Here is a 20,979-nt window from a genome sequence, read left to right as displayed (position 1 = left end):
CAGAATCCAGGTGTGAACTCCAGAAAGCCATTAAGGGCGCCAAGAGGCAATATCAAGCCAAGTTGGAAGCCCAGGCTAACCAGAGGGATGCCAGTAGACTATGGCAGGGTCTAAATGAGACCACTGGGCGCAAAGAAACGGCTGGGAGTATCAATAACTGTGGCGCTTCTCTTCCTGATGAACTTAACGTATTCTATGCAAGATTCGAACAGAAGAGGAGCATCCTGCTCCCTCTGGATGAACCGGACCTGGTGGCATCGCGATTAATTGTCACCAAGGAGGACGTCAGAAGGGCCTTCCTGAAGATAAATCCAAGGAAGGCGACGGGCCCAGATGGCGTCCCGGGATGGGTTCTCCGGGCCTGTACAAGCGAGCTAGCTGGAATGTTTGCTGACGTCTTCAACTGCTCCTTGCTTCAGTCTAAGATCCTCTCGTGTTTTAAGAAGGCAACGTTAATCCCGGTGCTGAAGAAGAGCAAGGTGGCATGCCTGAATGACTATCGACTTGTGGCTCTGACATCAATTGCTATGAAGTGCTTCGAGCAATTGGTTATGGCACACATCAACCACAGCCTACCGGTCAACCTCGACGCTTTGCAATTCACCTACCGGAGCAACAGGTCAACAGCAGATGCCATCTCTCCGGCCCTACATCCCTCCTTAGAACACCTGGAGAATAGAGACACATATGTAAGGCTCCTTTTCATTGACTACAGCTCTGCCTTTAATACCATCATTCCAAATAAACGATTCCCAAGCTCCAGAACCTGGGCCTTAGCACTCAGATCTGCAGCTGCATCTTCAACTTCCTCACAGACAGGACCCAGGCTGTGAAAATAGGGGACAAGCTCTCCTCTACAATCACTCTGAGCACCGGTGCCCCACAAGGTTGTGTACTCAGCCCCCTGCTGTACTCACTGTACACCCATGATTGTGTAGCCAAGCTTCCATCAAACCCAATATATAATTTTGCTGATGAGACAACAATCGTAGGCTGTATCTCGGGTAATGGTGAGTTTGAGTACAGAGAGGAAACTAAGAACCTAGTGGCATGGTGCGAAGACAATAACCTATCCCTCAACGTCAGCAAGACGAAGGAATTGGTTGTAGACTTCAGAAGGAGTAGCGGACCACACGACCCAATTTACATCGGTCGTGCGCAAGTGGAACAGGTCAAAAGCTTTAAACTCCTCGGGGTCAATATCGCAAATGACCTGACTTGGTCCAACCAAGCAGAGTTCACTGCCAAGAAGGCCCACCAGCACCTTTACTTCCTGAGAAAACTAAAGAAATTTGGCCTGTCTCCTAAAACTCTCACTAATTTTTATAGATGCTCCGTAGAAAGCATTCTTCTAGGGTGCATCACAACCTGGTATGGAAGTTGTCCTGTCCAAGACCGAAGGAAGCTGCAGAAGATTGTGAACATGCGCAGCACATCACACAGACCAATCTTCCGTCTGTGGACTCACTTTACACCACGCGCTGTCGGAGCAGTGCTGCCAGGATAATCAAGGACACGACCCACCCAGTCAACAGACTTTTTGTCCCTCTTCCCTCCAGGAGAAGGTTCAGGAGCTTGAAAACTCATATGGCCAGATTTGGGAACAGCTTCTTTCCAACTGTGATAAGACTGCTGAATGGATCCTGAACCGGATCTGGGCTGTAACCTCCAAATATCCGGACCGGCCTCTCGGTTTTTTTTACACTACCTTACTTTCCATTTTTCTATTTTCTATTTATGATTTATAATTTAAATTTTTAATATTTACTAATTTTAACTATTTTTAATATTTAATATTTGTAATCCAGGGAGTGTGAAGTGCAGAATCAAATATTGCTGTGATGATTATTCGTCCTAGTACCAATTGTTTGGCGACAATAAAGTATAAAGTATATAACTCCCTGAGCTCCTTCTGCAGAACCTTGTCACTTGTCCTACCCATGTCATTGGTACCTACATGAACTATGACTTCTAGCTGTTCACCCTCCTACTTAAGAATGCTGAGAACTCAATCTGAGATATTCTGGACCCTGACACCCTAGGGGCAGCATACCATCCGGGAATCTTGTTCTCGCTCACAGAGCGCTCCCCTAACTAATAAATCTCCTATCAACACAGTGTGCCTCTTCTCCCCTCTTCTCTTCTGAGTCACAAAGGCAGACTCAGTGCCAGAGACTCACCCACTATGACTTTCCTCCATTAGATCATTCCACCCCCCTCAACAGTATCCAACGTGATATACCTGTTGTTGAGGGGGATGGCCACAGGGGTACTCTGCACCGGCTTCTTAACCCCTTTCCCCTTCCTGACTGTCACCCAGTTTCCTCTGTCCTGCACCTTGGATGTAGCTACTTCTCTATATGTCCTATCTATCACCTCCTCAGCCCCCTGAATGATCTGGTGTTCATCTAGTTCCAGCTCCAAATCCTTAACGTGGTTTGTTAGAAGCTGCAGCTGGATGCACTTCTCACAGTTGCATTTGTCAGGGACACTGCAGGTCTCCCTGCCTTCCCACATCACATAAGTGGAGCATTTCACTATCTTGCCTGTGATCCCTACTGTCCTGGCTGAGCAGATGTAAAGAAGAGCAGAAAAAAATTAACTTTTCTTTCCTTTGCTTTCTCTGAGTGAAGACTCTCTTCGCTGAAGCCTTGAAGAGCTAAAGCCTTAAGATCACCACTCTGACTACATCCACTCAGACAACAGCCACTGGGTTTGCCCCGCCTTCCTTTAATTTACTCTTACACATCAATCCCAAACACCAATAGGTCACTAGTCAAAGCTCTATTACACTGCCACAACCCACTCCTGCCTTTTATCCTCGGTCAGTTTGAAGTCCCCTGCTCTTCAAGCGTCCAATGTCCAAATTCTGCTTTCAAGTTCAACCTTCCAAAGTGTATTGCTTCCCACTTTTCCAGATTGAACTCTATCTGCCACCTTTCAGCCCAGCTCTGCATCTTGTCTATGTCATGTTGTAATCTATGATAACCTTCTACACTGTCCACATCTCCACCAACCTTCGTGTCATCTGCAGTCTTACTAACCCACCCTTCCATTTTGCCTTCTAAGGCATTTATAAAAATCTCAAAGAGCACAGGTCCCAGAACAGATGTGCAGAACACTACTAGTCAAAATACAGGCAAAATACATTCCATCTGCCTTCTGTGGGCAAGCCAATTCTGAAACCACTTTGCCAAGTTTCCATGTATCCCATATTTCATGACTTTCTGGATGAGCCTTGCATGAGGAACCTTGTCAAATCCCTTACTAAATGTAAGGTATATTACATTCATTACTCTACCTTCATCAATTTGTTCTGTCACTTCCTTGAAAAAGTCAAACAGGTTCAAGAGATGTGACTTGCCCCTCACAAAGCCATGCTGACTATTCCTAATAAGATTTTGCTTCTCCAAATACTCATATAGTCTCTAAGAATCATCTCCATTTGTTTGCCTACCAGTCATATAAAACTTACTGGTCTGTAATTACCAGGATTATCCCTATTACCTTCCTTGAACAAAGGAACAACATTGTCCATCTTCCAGTCCTCTAGTAATATTCCTGTGGCCTAAGAGGACACAAAGATCTAGTTCAATGCTTCAGCAGTCTCTTCCCTCACTCTCATAGTAATCTGGGGTATATCTTCAAAATCTCCAATACTGCCTCTCTCTTAACCTGAACATGCTCCAGCACATTAGTCTGTTCTGTGCTACACTCTGACTTATCCAGATTCCTCTCACTGGTGAACAATAAAGCTAAGTATTCATTAAGGATGTCTCCTAATCCCTCTGATTCCAAGCACATATTTCTCTTTATCCCTGATTAGTCCTACCCTCACTCCGGTCATCCTCCTTTTCTTCATGTGCATGTAGAATGCCTTAGGTTTTCCTTAATTCTACTCGTTTCCACGGATGCTGCTCGACCTGCTGAGTTCCTCCAGCGTGTTGTGAGTGTTGCTTTGACCCCAGCATCTGCAGAGTATTTTGTGTTCTTAATTCTACTCACCAAGGCCTTCTCCTGTCCTCTTCTAGCTCTCCTAAGCCCTTCTTAACCTCCTTCCTGGCTGCCTTATAATTCTCAAGATCTCTGTCCGATCGTTGTTTCCTAAATCTTAAGTATGCATCCTCCTTCTTCTTGACTAAAAGTTCCACCTCTCTTTTGATCCATGGTTCCTTCACCCTACCACATTTTCCTGTCTCAATGGATAAATCTATCCAGAACACCATGCAAGTGGTTCGTAAACAACCTCTATATTTCCGCAGTGTATTTCCCTGAGAAGATCTGCTTACAATTTGCACTCACAAGTTCCTGCCTAATGCCCCTGAAATTAAATACTTCCTCATACTGTCTGCTCCTATCCTAGTTCATGGCAAGGCTAAATGTCAGTGAGCTATGGGCACTATCTCCTAAATGCTCACCCCACTGAGAGATCTGTCACTTCACCAGGTTAATTGCCTAGGTCTAGATCCAGTATGGCCTCTCCTCTGGTCGGCCTATCCACATATTGTTAGATAGGGGTCATATACTGGTGTGAGTTGCAGATCACTTAAGGGAAAGAAAACAAAGAGGCCTGAAACGTCGACTGCGCCTCTTCCTATAGATGCTGCCTGGCCTGCTGCTTTCACCAGCAACTTTGATGTGTGTTGCTTGAATTTCCAGCATCTGCAGAATTCCTGTTGTTTAGTTGGAGTAAATAAGTCATTTTTGGTTTAAGAGGCTGCAACAAGTGGTATGTTGCAGAATTGTTCTGAAGGCCCAACTATTTCAGTTCCAATCTTTTCCAATATATCAATGAGTTAAATGAGCTGCCCAGTGTAATGAAAATGTTTGCTGACAGTCCAAAGCTAGATAGTAATGTGACATCCGAGGAGGATGTAGAGAAACTTCTGGGGAATATATAAAGTGAATGAGAAGGATGCAGCACATGAACTATAATGTGGAAAAATGTGAGGTCATCCACCTTATACATGTGGAGAGCTGGAGCAGTTTTAAATGACTAACAGTGATGTCTAAGGAAGGCAATATCCATCATTAGGTACCCCCACAATCTGGGCTATGCCCCCTTCTCATTGCTGCCAGCAGGTAGTGGGTAGAGGAGCCTGAAGACCCACAACTGAAGGTTCAACAACAGCTCCTTCCCCACTGCCATCAGGTTCTTGAACTGACCTGAGAACCCTAATACTACCTTGAATATTTTTTTTCTCTCTCTTTCTCAACTTGCACTAATGTCATGTTTACTTTGTTAAGTATAATTTATCTTATGTTAATTCATGTTTGTCGTGTACTATGCTGCAAAAAGTGCTTATGTTCACAGCAATTATACCCTAGGTGTGTATGTCCATGACAATAAACTTGAACATACATTATTTGGAATAGAAAAGGACAAGTAAAGAATTAAACGAAAAGTATAATATTACAAGGGGACTAGATAAGGTAAATAAGAAGGACCTATTTCTCTTAGCAAAGGATTCAAAAGCTAGGGCACAGGTTTAAAGTAAGTTGGAAGGTGGAGTAGAAGGACGATGAAAAGTATGTTTAACTCAAAGCTGGAGAAGTGTCTGGAACTTGGTGCCTGGAAGTGTGACAAGAATCCTCATCACATTAAAGAGAACTTGGAAGTAACTTGAAGAACTGTGATCTGCAAAGCTATGAATACATTGGTGGAAAGTGAGATTAGGCTTAGCAGCTCTCTTTTAAACTATAGACATGATAGGTTGAATTACCTCGTCTGTGTTGCAAATTTTCTGTGAGTGTATAAAATATGAACGTTTGGATCAGAAGGCTGAGGTTAGCAGGCAGAAAATCAAAAGAAACGAGAGTACAAACCTATCTCGACTGCCTCTCATAGTTGATTAATTAACATCAGACCCAGCTGAAAAGCAGAGCAACAAAGAGGAGTCACTTAAGCAAAGAGCAGATACTTATACAATATCTAGAGGGCTGTGTCCACCAGTAAAATCATATCCCAATATGAATCAAAAGAGAGAAAAATTGTGTATTTAGAATGTTCTACCTTTCTTAAACATTTATGTAATTTCTACAAAGTCAAAGTGTAATTGAAACAATCATTCTATCCAAACAAACAATAGTTGACATCCATTCAAACAGTTCTAATCATAGTTTATCACCTTGTTCATTTATCTATTCAACTTCTTTATCTTCTTCTATCTATCCAATCTGTTCTCAAAAGTTCACCTGCCATTTTGACCGCAAAAATACAATTACACAGCCTTACTACTCAGTGGAACTTTTCAGTTATTATGGGGAAAAAAAACATTACTCTGTGTGTGTGCGCACGTTTTTTGTACTCCTGTTTCCCTGTATCAGCCAGCAACTTAAGAAATCTGCTTTAGCATTGTTCTCGGGCCACAATAGCAATTTATAGTGTGCAGCCCAATTCCATACACAGTATACATGAAATAAAATTTTGACCATTTAATGAACCAAACCCAAATTTCTCAACTCTCCCAAAGCACTGAGTCTATTTTCATTCAGAGTGTGGCTTCACTCTGAATATGATTTCATACTGACATTGTGTTCCAGAAGCCAATGCCCATATTCTAATACAAGGAACCCAGTTATTCAATTATATAGGGTTTCATAGCATATACACCTGCCCAAAATGTACAGGCGGATATATCCTCAGAGAGGCACCATGATTGGAGTTGCTTGGCAGGTCAGATGCACTGAAGGTAAAGGTAAACAGTTCCTCCCCGTGCCTTGTTTGTGCATTGGGTGGAAACCTTGCCATTTCTTTAGCACCTGTTTTAGCTCCTAGCTCAACGCTCAACCAGCACAGATGGAAAGCATGCAAGGAGAAGACCGAATTCAAACCTAGGACTTCTTGTTTCAAAGTCCGGGTGCAGATACCACTACACCAACAGCACAGACAGATGCTGTAAAACTCTAAACTGGTTGGGATCAACATTTATTAGGCAGAACCTTACCAAGCCCGGTATCTTATTGCCCTACACCTCAATGTACTGTACATTCTGGGCTTTTATCAATAGAGTGTAAAAGTAGGGAAGTTTTGCTAAATTGTTATAAAACACTGGTCCAGCGTCATCTGGAGTATTAGCTTCAGTTCTACTTGGTACATTACAAGACAGTGAAGACATCGATGAGGGTCCAGCAAGCACAGCAAGGATTCACAAAAATGGTTCCTGGAGTAGCTGTTAAAAGAATAGATCAGAGGCTGGGATTACATTCCTTGGAGAAGGCTGAAGGAAGATTTAACAGATGTACAGTATATAAGAAGATATAAGAAGGGATAGTGAGAGGCTGTTTGCTTTGGAGGAAAGATTGAAGACTAAACGACATAGGTATAAAATAAAAATAATTAAGAAAAAACATTTTATACAGTGTGCAGTTGGAATCCAGCGCACACTGCTGCAGGTGTATGAGGACAGGTTCTATAGTAGCCATCAGGAGGGAACTGGCTAACTGAAGAAAAATTGCAAGGCTACCAAGAAGGGATAGCAGGTGGAGCTAGAGCTACTTTGGTGCGTGCAGACGTTATGACCCAAAAGGCTCCTGTTGCATTGTAAGCATTCCATGATCAGCAAAATAATGCACCCTCCACTTTCTTGGCTGTCAAAGCTGTGATGGTAATTAAATGTTTCTAAGTACAATATTTGGCTTTTGAAAAACTTTAAAAAAGTAAATTAAAGTTAAAAATTTATCAAACAAAGCAATTAAAGCACATTCTTCCATCTGGTTCCCTCCATCCAAACAAAAGAGCATATAAATGAAAAATCTGACAAATTTTGGCAGACACAGTTCACAGCAAGAATTTCCAGTTCAACAAACTGGAAAACTGTTGAAAATTATCAGATCTGAACAAGGATAATTCTATATCTTTAGAAAACTAAATGGCACCCAAACATGCTGGTTTAAATTTCTTTTCTGTTTGAATTAAACTAAATTCAAATTCCAACTTAATCTAGTGTCCTTCCACATAGAGGCTAATCTTTCATAGACTGGCTCAGAATGTACACCAGTGTTCTGGGTGCAATTGTTTACATTTTTTCTTATCTGTCATTATATGCTGAGATCAGCCTTTCCAACTCTAACAGTCTTGGTTTGTCACTGCATCCTACATTTCCTTGTCATTGCCTTAAAAAAAACCTTTGAGATAATCCTTGTTTGATATTTAGAGGAAATCTGCTTCTCTCTTCCCCCTGTATCATGGACCCCATGAGCTACAAGAATTCTCTGGCAAACAGAAAGTTATGCAATTATTACACGATAGCCTTGCTTCTTAATGTTGCTATGTAACGCCCTGGTTAAGATTTTTACTGCTATGCTGTAGGTACCTCATTTTAGAGCAGTCTGTTCTGCTTTTAGCATGTTTGGGTTTGAGCTAAAGATAAAGGGCTATATTGTTCAACTTAGGAATGTTGTGTCAGCCAATCAGGATGTCAGAATTGGGAGAAGGTTCTAGAGGACGCTGGGTGGAGAGGTTTTTGTGACAGACACTGGGGTGGGTCAAGGTCCTGTTGGCGGGAGCTGGGAGAAGACAGGAGGGAAGGTGACAGAGGATGCCGTCCCTGTTGCACAAGGTGCTTAGTGCAGATGAATGGCTTCAAGGAGGAAGGACCAATACTCCCGTGGGGGAGCCTGTTTGTTCGAGATGGACTTTGAGCAACATTCGGAAGGTGGTGTGTACTACGATGCAGACCGTGGATCCAGCGCGTCAGTTAAAGACAACCCCAATTTACGTGCACATTTGGATCAGGTTAACTTTCAAGGGCCCTTTTTTATTTTTTTGCTTTTATATTTCCTACTAACTCTTCGATAAAGCTGAAATTTGTAAATATACTTACTTTATAATTGTATGCAGTGTACGACATGTTATTTCTTGCCGATGTCTAATTGCTTGGGGGCAGTACTTACGCAATATTTGCACAGATTGGGGTTCAGGTGGTCAAGGCATCCCAATTTCCCGGTTTTGGTGCGACCCAAGTCGTACGGAGTTTGAGAAAGGAGGTTTTCTCACCGCTGTCCAATGGCTGTTAGCGAGGGGCTAATTGCCATATTTCTATGGACGCCCGGTAAAAAGGGGTTTCATTGTGGGGGCTATCATCCAAGATTTGATTCACTGAATACTGTGTATTAGCTGTAAGAATTGATTAAGTTGTATGTTTAAGCCTGTGGTTAAACTAGTGTCCAGGAAAGTGATTAAGATGCTTGATTATGGATGACACAGAGATTAAGTTTTGGTGTGATGCAAAGAGATTATCCACAACTAATTCTTGTGTTTTGAGCAGGCTGGATATCTGCAGTCCAGATGAATTGTTGATTTGGGTTTTAAGTACTGTTAAAGTATTAAGCAATGTTACTCTCATTGAATGGCATTTTGATCAATTGGCTGGTAAGGATGTTGCGTTAGTCCAGACTAGCAAAGACGTGACGGGAGTACATCTGCCTGGTGCGATAAGAGAGGCGGGGCCGTCGGCTGTCCATACCTTTAGAGAAGAGAGGAGTGTAGGCGAGGGTGAAGAATTGGGAGACAAGTTTCCCCATAGCTGAGGACGGAGACTTTAAAGACAAGTTTCTCTCGCTTCTGCGAAATGAGGGAAGGAGTTCTCTGATGTGAAAGGTCTAACGAGCCCTTAAGCAGTTGACTTAAATTCTGAGCTCGTTTTGGCTATTACATCACTGGTTGATAAATGCAGGAGTATATCTGCGGAGAGCCTGGGAGTGTTCTCTGGGGTCAAGCCTACCCCCGATGGGGAAGAAGAATATGAGACTTGGGCTGAGCAGACATCTCAGTTACTTGATGAACGACAGTGCTCGGATAATATGGAAAAAACTGGGACTAGTAGAGAGCTTAAAAGGCCCAGCTGCTGATATAGTGAGGTTCCTCAAGGCAGAAAATCCATTAGCCAAGGTAGCTAATTATCTGCAAGCTGTAGCATTTTGGCATTTCTGAAAGTGCTGCCGATCTTAGGCTGAAGTTTTGGCACAGATTCCAGGAGGAAGGAGAGAAGTTGTCTGCCTACATTTTCAGGTTGGAGAAGCTGTTGCACTGTTTGTGCCACAATTCAACTGTCCGAGAACAATTGCTTGAGCATGGAGCAAGTTATGAAGGGTGCACTGTCACATGATGTGATTGTTCTAGTATTCAAATGACCCCCAAAATGTGCCCTCCTCCATCTTTTGCCGAGTTACTCTGAGAAGTTAGAGGGGAAGAAAATGCAATGGAGGAGCCAAAGGCCTCCGTCAGCAGGACAAAGTCCTCAGTAGTAGCCTCTGTTGCTAAAGCGGCCCCTGATACCACACAAGAGGGGGGTTTGCAGGATGCCGTGAAAGACCTGAGGGCCAAGGTATCTTGGATGATATCGGTTGGTTCTGCCACCAATCATGATAAGGTGAAAAGAAGCTGGACCCACTGGTGGGATGTACCAAGGCCAGGGCTGCTATTGAATGGGGACCCTTGACCAGGGAAGTGACTGGTATTTTCTGTTACAACTGTGGAGGAGATGGATATTTCAAGCGGGAGTGTGAAGTACAGGAAAATCTTCAGAAAGTAAATCAGCAGTTAATTAAACAGTGAAGAAAAGGGGTAAAACTACAGAGGGACCCAGTAAAGGAAGGGACTGATGTTTCGGAGAGGATACGTTCCTATCAGTGTATCAAGGGAAATACTACAGTGCCAAACACTACTCCTGAAGGTTTAGTGGGACCAAGCTCTGATGTATCCATATGGATTGAAGATGTTTATGCTAGAGCCACACTTGACACAGGTTCTCAAGTTGCTTTGCTTTATAGATCCTTTTACAACTGGTATTTGACACATTTACCACTAACCTCAGTACCCTTGAGATTCGGGGGCTTAGTGCTGATGAGTACTAATATGTTCGTTGCTTGTCGTTGAAGCTGGAGCTTTCGGAAGCAGATGTCAGAGTAACCGAGACTATTGACACATCAGCTTGGATCTGGCTACAAAGGATGGAGCTTCCATTATTGTGGGAACAAATACTGCCATTATGAGAAGGCTTGTAGGAGCATGCAAGGAGGGAAATGGAGAGAACTTTTTGAAAACCTTGTCCATTCACCCTGTGTTCAGAGTTGCTTTTCAGAAGGTGCAAGTTCCTTCTAAGCAGGATGAGCAGAAGTAAGGAATTGTGTGGTAAACCCAGTCAAAACCTATCATGTTACCTCCCTGAGGAGTAGTTAGAATGACAGGAACCCCCAAATTTGCCAGAATGTCCAAGTAAAGGAAAAGGAGATTAACTGAGATGTTGGAACTCAAAGATGTGTTTTCTGCTGATGAATCTTTAGTTAATTACTCCAGGAGTACTTGCCACACTGTTAGAGCGACGGAGGACACCCCTTTCCGAGAGAGGTCTCACCGGTTAGCACCAACGGAGGTTGAAGATGTTTTGGCAGCACCTGGTTAGACTGAGGAAGTTAAGTTCAGTTATGGAGCAGGGGGACCTGAGTTGCTGGAAGACACGGATGATAGATGGGGGAGGCACTCTCTAGTAGACAGGAAGGGTCACAAGGGGTGGTTGGAAGAGCCAAAGATAGGATAAGGAGAACTCAAAAGAGTCAAGAAACCCCCAGATAGGCTGGCCTATGATGCACTGAGGGAGCAGTGTTGCATCTAATCCCCTAGTGAGATATGTCACTACCATTTACAAATGGATTGGAGATCCTGACATCACAAAATTCCTTTGAAAACTATGTTGCTAATGATGGGTTGATAAATTTCAAAGTGATGAGAACATGACTCTTTTTGGTGGGGAGAGAGTGTTAACAACCCAGTTAAGAGTTTTACTCCCATGCTGTAGGTATCTCATTATAGCGGTTCTGTAAGAGCAATCTGTTCTACTTTTCGTAGGTTTGGGTTTGAACTAAAGATGAGGGGCTATGTTGTTCAACTTAGGAATATCTTGTCAGCCAATCAGGACGGTGGAATTGGGAGAAGGTTCTAGAGAACGTTGGGCGGAGAGGTTTTTGTGATGGACACATGTGGATTAAGGTCTTTTTGGTGGGAGCTGAGAGAAGACAGGAGAGAAGGTGACAGAAGATGCTATCCCTGTTGCACAAGGTGTTTAGTGCAGATGAATGGCTTCAAGGAGGAAGGACCAATACTCCTGTGGGGGGGGAGCCTGTTTGCTTGAGGTGGATTTCGAGCGACATTCAGAGATAGTGTGTGCTGTCACGCAGACCGTGGGTCCAACGCTTCAGTTAAAAACAACTTCAAGATGAGCTCCAACTTATGTGCACATGTGGACTGGGTTAACTGTAATGGGCCCTTTTTTTTTTGATTTTCTTTTCCAACTAACTTCAGTAAAGCTGAAATTTCTAAATATACTTTCTTTGTAATTGTATGCAGTGTATGATCTGTTCTTTCTTCCCAGTGGCTAATTGGATGGGGGCAGTACTAACACAGATCAGGGTTTGGGTGGTCGCGACATCCCAACTTCCCAGTTTTGGTGGGACCCAACTCATACCAACCAGAGGCTTATAGACTTTGAGAAAGGTGGTTTTCTCACCACTGAGTCCAGTGGATGTTAGCAAGGGGCAAAGGAGCCACATTTCTATAGATGCCTAGTAAAAAGGGGTTTCACTAAACATGAAAATTTATTCAAATATAAACACGTTATAACACACATTTGTATTTATTACAGACTATTTTTTGTGTCTTACTTATACAATTTACCTATGACTATTGGGATGACTGTATTGTTAATGGGTGCACATGTTTATATCGAGGTTCAATATTCACATACAGAGTGCAGTTATACGGATTTCGGCATTCTGCCCAGTGCAGTCTAGCCGTATTTCTTCCAGAGATTTGGGGGAAGTGAGGTTTATTTCTGTTTCCCCTGTGAAACCTGGATTTTCAGGATGAAGTTCATCCCCAGGATACAAGGTGGCAAAACCATAAGATGCCATTAGTCGGACTGAAAGCCATCGTTCACAACCTTCCACAGAACGATCTTGGCTAAACCTCTGCAAATCTTGAAGGCAGTGAAATCAGCAAAGTCTTCCTATCTCATACCATTGTGGGGGAGGAACGTAGAGTTTCTCAGATTGGTGATGCTCTATCGCCTCAGTAGGGGTCATCCAACTGTAAGAAATTATTTCACGACCATCATGTACAGTGAAAGGAATTTCTTCCAAACAACAAATAAAGAATGCAGTATCAAATCTCCTTCTCTGAAAAGTGGGAGTCAGCCAATTACTCCATTCCTTCAATGCCCAAATATTTGGTAAACAGTCCAACTCTTTGCACAGTTTTATAAAATTTGCTGCATTTTCCTGCACAAGAGGCCTCCAACTTGCAAGTTTATTTTGGCTATATTGTGGAAGCTGTATGATCCCACAGTTGTTCAAGTCTTTATCAGGGTGATTTGGCTTCACAGGAGTACCCCCGTCTCTTCAAAAGTTTCCCTAATGGCACAAATCCGGAAAGCTACCTCTCCGGGTATTTGAGATCTTAGCTTTTTCCTGTCTGTGGCAAAGATTGGAGACCTCCTAGCAGTTTGTTTGACTGTGTCCAGCTTAAAGTTGGGTGACTGGCAAAAAGGATGGAACAACTGGATCCATTCATTGGAAATATCACTTGAGCTTATCCTACCTCCTGGAAACACATAAGCACTGGGGAAAAAATTGCTCCTCGTATTCCGTTGTAACATAAGCAAGGTATAATTATATCCTGTCTTCTCCAAGCATTTGTGAGGTAGATTCCTTCCTTGTGGTTGTTGACAGGTTTGCATATTTGTAGCACTTTTACTCAAATTGTGCATTCGGATACCTGCAGTTAGGATCACAGTTGCTGCTTCCTTCCAATATTTTAAGTCTCTATTCATCTTTGCTGCAATAGATACAAGTTTTTTAGTTCATCGTTACCATGGTTCTATCACTAATTCCGGTTCTACTATAACCGGTTTCCTCCGTGTTCTCTAATGTGAACTAACAACTGCAGTGTTCCTTGACTGGAACCAGCAACCTTATGCTTTAAGGTATGGCTGACACTGCTTCACCAAATGTGGAAGGAACTCAATTGAGGCACAGCAGGTGTGGAAGGAAAAGAGCAGTCACTACTTTAGTCAAGGCCCTCCCTCCAGATTGGAAGATTGGGGGGGTGGGTTTGGTGTGTGGCATGACAGCCATTATGGAACCAAGGGAACAAGGTGGAACAAAGTTTGGCTAGCAATAGGTAGATCCAGCTGAGGATTGACAGTCGGCAGTTGGAGGAGGGTAGAAATAGTTACAGAGACTGAAGGGTGGAGGCAACAAAGGGCTACAGATGATGGAATCTATTATGAAAGGAAGATGGAGCATGGAATGAAATAAAGGAGATGGGCTGAGCAGATTGGGAACAGTAGAGGAAGGAAACCCAGTGGTTGGAGTGTGTGGATGATGGGTAGATGGACTGGTGGACAAGGAAAAAATAGGATGACGATAGGCTAAAGGCTTGGGATGGGTGGAGAAGAAACTGGGAAGATCCTGAATCTGGGTTAACCAGGCAGCCAAAATGAATGATAACTTGTTCATGTGCAGTGGTATTAGTAAATAACATAAGTAAAGTGGGATTGTCCTTATTCTCCTTTATATTCTATCTGTATAAAATGTGAATATTAAATATATAACAGTAAAGCAAGGTAAGACACTTAATATTACGTTAAGGTAAACTATGTAATACGTTTAGGTCATATTGGTAAGAGTGACTAAATATTTCTCAAAGGCATGGGTTTCAAAGACAGATTCAAATGAGGAACAGCTGGTAAAAGATTCTGAATACTGTACACAGTTTGGGATAGAGGCAGTTGAAATAAAGAATGTCATCAATCATTGAGTGATAGAGTGTGGGTTGTACAAACAGAGTCACAGGAACAGAAGAGGAAGGTGTTGGACAGGGTGATTCAAGTAGACAAAATACAAGGCAGCCCAGGAACTTTAAGCAACACACAATGCCAGAGGAACTCAGCAGGCCAGGCAGCATCAGTCCAGCTGAAGGGTCTCGGCACGAAATGTTGACCGTACTTGTTTCCATAGATGCTACTTGGCCTGCTGAGTTCCAGCATCTGCAGACTTTCTCTTGTTTGTGCCAGGATACAGATACAAATGTTGAATTTGATGCATTGGTACCAGAAACCAACATGGGTCAGGAAGAATAGCAAGAATATGTAACCAGGACCTGCCATCATATTGGATTTCGGCAGAATTTTGAATACTGTTCCTTTTTGGAAGGTGCAGGTACAAGTTCAAGATCAAGTTTAACTGTCGTTCAGCCAGACATGAACACCGCCAAATGAAATAGCATTACTCAGGGGCCAAGGTGCAAAACACAATACCTACAGTCATACACAGCACAAGGCACATACAAGATATCAGTAAAACACAGTCACACAAAAAAGAATACAAGGGGTGATTGATAAGTTCATGGCCTAAGGCAGAAGGAGTTGATTTTAGAAAACCTAGCACATTTGTTTTTCCTGCATTTACACACTTAGTCCAGCGGTCGTGGAGCATATGGATCCCTTCTTTGTAGAAATCGGTGTCTTGGACCTCCAGAAGTGGTCCACAGCAGGGGTGATTGATAAGTTTGTGGCCTAAGGTAGAAGGAGATGAGTTATTAACTTCAAACTCTCTGTATTTTCACTCAGAGTTGAACATTCACGCGCATGTAACAAGAGCTGTATAACTCATCTCCTTCTACCTAAAGCCACAAACATATCAATCACCCCTGCTATGGACCACCTGGAGTCCAAGACGCTCTCGTTACATGCGCGTGCGTTTCAATTCTTTGAGTGATAATGCAGAAAGTTTGAAGTGAATAACTCATCTCCTTCTACCTTAGACCACAAGCTTATCAATCACTCCTGCTGTGGACCACTTCTACAAAGAAGGGATCCGTATGCTCCACGACCGCTGGACTAAGTTTGTACATGTAGGAGGGGACTATGATGAAAAATAAATGTGCTTGGACGGTTTTCTAAAATTGACTCCTTCTACCTTAGGCCATGAACTTATCAATCACCAAAACCCTGAGTCCATGAATGCTTCGGCAATCTGCAGTCAAACACGATACCGCTTGTCTTCTGCCAAGCAAACATGGGTGGGGGTGGGGGTGGGGGGACTGTGCAGCAGCACCAACTCCAGCTTGGATGCCATGCCACACTGCCTCCAGTGGAGCACACCAACTCCAACGCCTCTTCCCTAGGCAGCTGTAAACAGGCAACACCGAGGCTTGAGAGCCTACTCCTTGCTGAAGCCATGCAGCTCCCTCACTGTCTGCCAATAAATCTGTGAATCCAATTTGCAGCATTCCACATTAACAATTTCCAACTAGGCCTTGCGATCACAAGAAAAGTGACTAAGATGATTACCTGCTGTTGGACTGCACACCGCCTTCCTGCACCAACTCCTCCACCACTTCTCTGATGCAGGCAGCAACACAATCCGCACCAAATCCAGCTCCTTCGGTTTCTCTGCCAACGAGCAACTCGCTGATGGGGAAGACCCGCAGTACTTTAAGTCTGTAATGTCCAGCAGGGTCTTGCAATCGTAAAAAATGTTTAATAAAGTCAATAACATCTTTGGTTGACCTTGTAGAAGTTGCTGCGATCGAACATGCTGCCATCTTACCTGAAACAGGACAAATCGCACCTGAACTAGAAAGGGACAAATATCCTTATAGGGAGGTTTGCTTATGTGTTGAAGAGGTTTAAATTAATTTGGCAGGGGTGTGTGTTGCAGAACAGTAAGCGTGGAGATAGAGTCAAATATAGAATATAAACCAAGAAAGTTGGAAAAGTAGGTGGGTTACAATAAGACAGCATTTATCCTGATGCCAGCAAGCAGCCTGACATGTAAGAGCTTGAGAACATGAATCAACATATGAAAATGCAATGTTACGCTGATCACAGAAACATGGATGAAAGAAGGATAGAACTAGCAACAGTGTTCCAGGGTATGGGGAAGGAGTTACATAGGAGGGGGCATCACATTATTAAAGGGCAAAAGTTTAGGGGTAACATGAGGGGGAACTTCTTTACTCAGAGAGTGGTGGCTGTGTGGAATGAGATTCCAGCAGAAGTCGTTGAGGCAGGTTCAATGTTGTCGTTTAAAGTTAAACTGGACAGCTATATGGACAGGAGGGTTATGAGCTGAGTGCAGGTCAGTGGGACTAGGTGAGAGTAAGAGTTCGGCACGGACTAGAAGGGCCAAGATGGCCTGTTTCCATGCTGTAATTGTTATATGGTTATACAGTTAGTCAAGGATGTCATCACTGCAATAGAACGGGAGAATATCATGAAAGGGTTGTTAAATGAGGACGTATGAGTAGAGTTTAAAAATAAAAATGAGCTTTGCTGGGATTATACTACAGACATTCCAACAGTACCAGATGTGTAGACAAATTTGTAACAAAATCACTGAGGAATAGGGTTGTAGTAGTGGGGGAATCCTAATCATCCTGAAGTTTATTTAAGAGGAAAGGAGTAACCAGTGAAAGAGTAGGAAAACATTTGATAAGGTACCACATGCAAGGTTTATTGAGAAAGTAAGGAGGCATGGGATCCAAAGGGACCTTGCTTTGTGGGTCCAGAACTGGCTTGCCCACAGAAGGCAAAGAGTGGTTATATCATTTGTAGATGGGTCATATTTTGCATGGAGGTTGGTGACCAGTGGTGTGCCTCAGAGATCTGTTCTGGGACCCCATTCTCTTTGTGATTTTCATAAATGAGATGAGGAAGCGGAGGGATGGGTTATAAATTTGCTGATGACACTAAGGTTGGGGGTGTTGTGAATAGTGTGGGGGGCTGTCAGAGGTTACAACGGGACATTAATAGGATGCAAAACTGGGCTGAGAAGTGGCAGATGGAGTTCAACCCAGTTAAGTGTGAGGTGGTTCATTTTGGTAGTCAAATATAATGCAGAATATAGTATTAATGGTAAGACCTTTGGCAGTGTGGAGGATCAGAGGGATCTTGGGGTCCAAGTCCATAGGACACTCAAAGCTGCTGCACAGGTTGACTGTGTGGTTAAGAAGGCATATGGTGTATTGGCCTTCATCAATCGTGGGATTGAGTTCAAGAGCCAAGAGGTAATGTTACAGCTATATAGGACCCTGGTCAAACCCCACTTGTGCTCGGTTCTGGTCACCTCACTACAGGAAGGATGTAGAAACTATAGAAAGGGTACAGAGGAGACTTACAAGGATGTTGCCTGGATTGGGGAGCATGCCTTATGAGAATAGGTTGAGTGAACTTATCCTTTTCTCCTTGGAGCGCCGGAGGATGAGAGGTGACCTGATTGACAAGAGGTGTATAAGATGTTGAGAGGCATTGATTGTGTGGATGGTCAGAAGCTTTTTCCCAAGGCTGAAATGGCTAACACGAGAGGGCACAGTTTTAAGGTGCTTGGAAGTAGATACAAGGAGATGTCAGGGCTAAGTTTTTTACGCAGAGAGTGGTGAGTGCGTGGAGTGGGCTGCCAGCGACAGTGGTGGAGGTGGATACAATAGGGTCTTTAGAGAAGCTCCTGGATAGCTACATGGAGCTTAGAAAAATAGAGGGCTATGGGTAACCCTAGGTAATTTCTAAAGTAAGTACGTGTTCGGCACAGCATTGTGGGCCGAAGGGCCTGTATTGTGCTGTAGGTTTTCTATGTTATATGTTCTTAAAACAGCATCCAACATCATGGACCCCCATCATCCAGGCCATGCTCTCTTTATGTTGCTGAGAGAAAGACAGTATAGAAGTCTCAGGAAGAAGGTATACAAGCCTCTAGACCCACTCCACCAAGTTCAGGAACAGTTATTACCCCTCCACCATCAGAGGGGATAACCTCACTCAACTTCATCTCCCCATCACTGAACTGTTCTCTCAACCTTTGGCCTAGCAGATACACTAAATTTAAGAGACTACTAGAAAGGTATATGGTCAGGGAATATCCATGGGAAGGTGTTGGGAGTGGAGGGAGTCTGGGGGGTGGATAACAGGGAAGGGTCCAGGAGCTGGATGTGTGAAGGAGGGCCTAAGGACGGAGCGTGTGGTGGGGGGGGGGGGGTTTGAGTAAGAGGGATGGGCCCAGGACAGAGTCCATTCGTGAGATGGTATCAACCTTTTCACTTTCAGCTCAGGAAATATCTATCTTCTTGCAATTCTTATCTCTGAAGCATCCTGGGATTTATTTATCTACCATGACGGGAGTGCAGTGATTAAGTTAATAGAGGCCTTGACTAAGAACCAGAGACGTTGATTCAATGAATTTGAGTTCTGATTAACCTGTAACTTTGTTTTATTGTCGTGGAAACACAAGCGACTGCAGTTCCTGGAATCTGGAACAATAAACGAACTGCCATATCAGCCATTCAGCCCATCAGGTCTCCTCCATCATTTCATCATGGCTGATCCTGGATCGTACTCTACCCCATGCACCTGCCTTCTCGCCATATCCTTTGATACCCTGACCGATCAGGAAACAATCAACTTTTGCCTTAAATATATGCACAGACTTGACCTCCACCTCAGTCTGTGGAACAACATTCCACAGATTTACTACTCTCTGGCTAAAATAAATATCTGTTTTAAAGGGTCACCCCTCAGTTTTGAAGCTGTGCCCTCTAGTTCTGGATACCTCCACCACAGGAAACATCCTCTCTAGATCCACCCTACCTACTTCTTTCAACACCCAGTAGGTTTCAATGAGATCCCCACGATTTCTTCTAAATTCCAGTGAGTACAGACCCAAAGCTGCCAAATGCTCCTCATATGTTAACCCTTTCATTCCTGGAATCATCCTCTGGACTCTCTCCAATAACAACACATCCTTTCTGAGATATAGTAACCAAAACTGTTGACAGTACTCTAAATATGGCCTGACTAGTGTCTTATAAAGGCTCAGCATAATCTCTTTGCTGTTATATTCTATTCTTGTAATAAATGCCAACATTGCATTTGCCTTCTTTACCATAGACTCAACCTGTAAATTAACCTTCTGGGAGTCTTGCATGAGGACTCCTAAGTGCCTCTGCACCTCTGATGTTTGAACCTTCTCCCCATTTAGATAATTGCCCCCACCATTGTTCCTTTTACCATTGTAAAATGCATTATCATGTATTTCCCAACACCATATTCCATCTGCTACCTTTTTATGCCCATTCTTCCAATTTGTCTAAGTCCTGCTGCAATCGCATTGCTTCCTCAGCACTACCTGGCCCTCCACCTATCCTCATATCATCTGCAAACTTTGCCACAAAGCCATCAATTCCATTATCTAAGTCGTTGACAAACAATGCGAGAAGTAGCGGTCCCAATACTGACCACTGAGAAATACCAATTGTCACTGGCAGCCAACCAGAAAAGGCACCTGTTAGTCCCACTCACTGCCTTCTGCCTGTCAGCCATGCTGCTATCCATGCCAGTATCTTTCCTGTAAGGCCATAGGGTTTTATCTTGTTAAACAGCCTCATGTCTGGCACCTTACCAAACGCCTTCTGAAAATCCAAGTCAGTGACATCCGCTGCCTCTGCTTTGTCCACCTTGCTTGTTACTTCCTTGAAGAACTTTTAACAGACCTTTACAGAAACCATGCTGACTTTGACTTATTTTATCATTAGTATCCAAGTACCTCAAAACCTCATCCTTAACAATAGACTCCAACACTTTCGCAACCAATGCTGAGGATGCTGAGGATGTTCTACGAGTCTGTGGTGGCCAGTGTGATCATGTTTGCTGTTGTGTGCTGGGGCAGCAGGCTGAGGGTAGCAGACCCCAACAGAATCAACAAACTCATTCGTAAGGCCAGTGATGTTGTGGGGATGGAACTGGACTCTCTGACGGTGGTGTCTGAAAAGAGGATGCTGTCCAAGTTGCATGCCATCTTGGACAATGTCTCCCATCCACTACATAATGTACTGGTTGGGCACAGGAGTACATTCAGCCAGAGACTCATTCCACCGAGATGCAGCACTGAGCATCACAGGAAGTCATTCCTGCCTGTGGTCATCAAACT

The 20,979-nt window shown here is 43.5% G+C and overlaps 1 protein-coding gene and 1 pseudogene across 1 annotated transcript in view; one reads left to right on the top strand and one right to left on the bottom strand.

The window, feature by feature from the left end:
• The first annotated feature begins 8,506 nt into the window (after nucleotides 1-8,506).
• Nucleotides 8,507-20,979, top strand: part of pdrg1 (p53 and DNA-damage regulated 1) — a 65,680-nt gene continuing 53,207 nt past the window's right edge. The window contains exon 1 of the mRNA XM_063041606.1: nucleotides 8,507-8,737. Coding sequence (XP_062897676.1) covers nucleotides 8,579-8,737 — 159 coding nt within the window. The 5' untranslated portion in view covers nucleotides 8,507-8,578. The remainder of the gene's footprint in view (nucleotides 8,738-20,979) is intronic.
• On the bottom strand, nucleotides 8,827-15,426 carry LOC134336997 (acyl-coenzyme A diphosphatase NUDT19-like; annotated as a pseudogene).

Source organism: Mobula hypostoma, chromosome 2 (genome assembly GCF_963921235.1).
Source record: "Mobula hypostoma chromosome 2, sMobHyp1.1, whole genome shotgun sequence".
Lineage (NCBI taxonomy): Eukaryota > Metazoa > Chordata > Chondrichthyes > Myliobatiformes > Myliobatidae > Mobula > Mobula hypostoma.
Note: the sequence above shows the minus strand (reverse complement) of the source record. Positions and strands in the feature narration are given on the sequence as shown.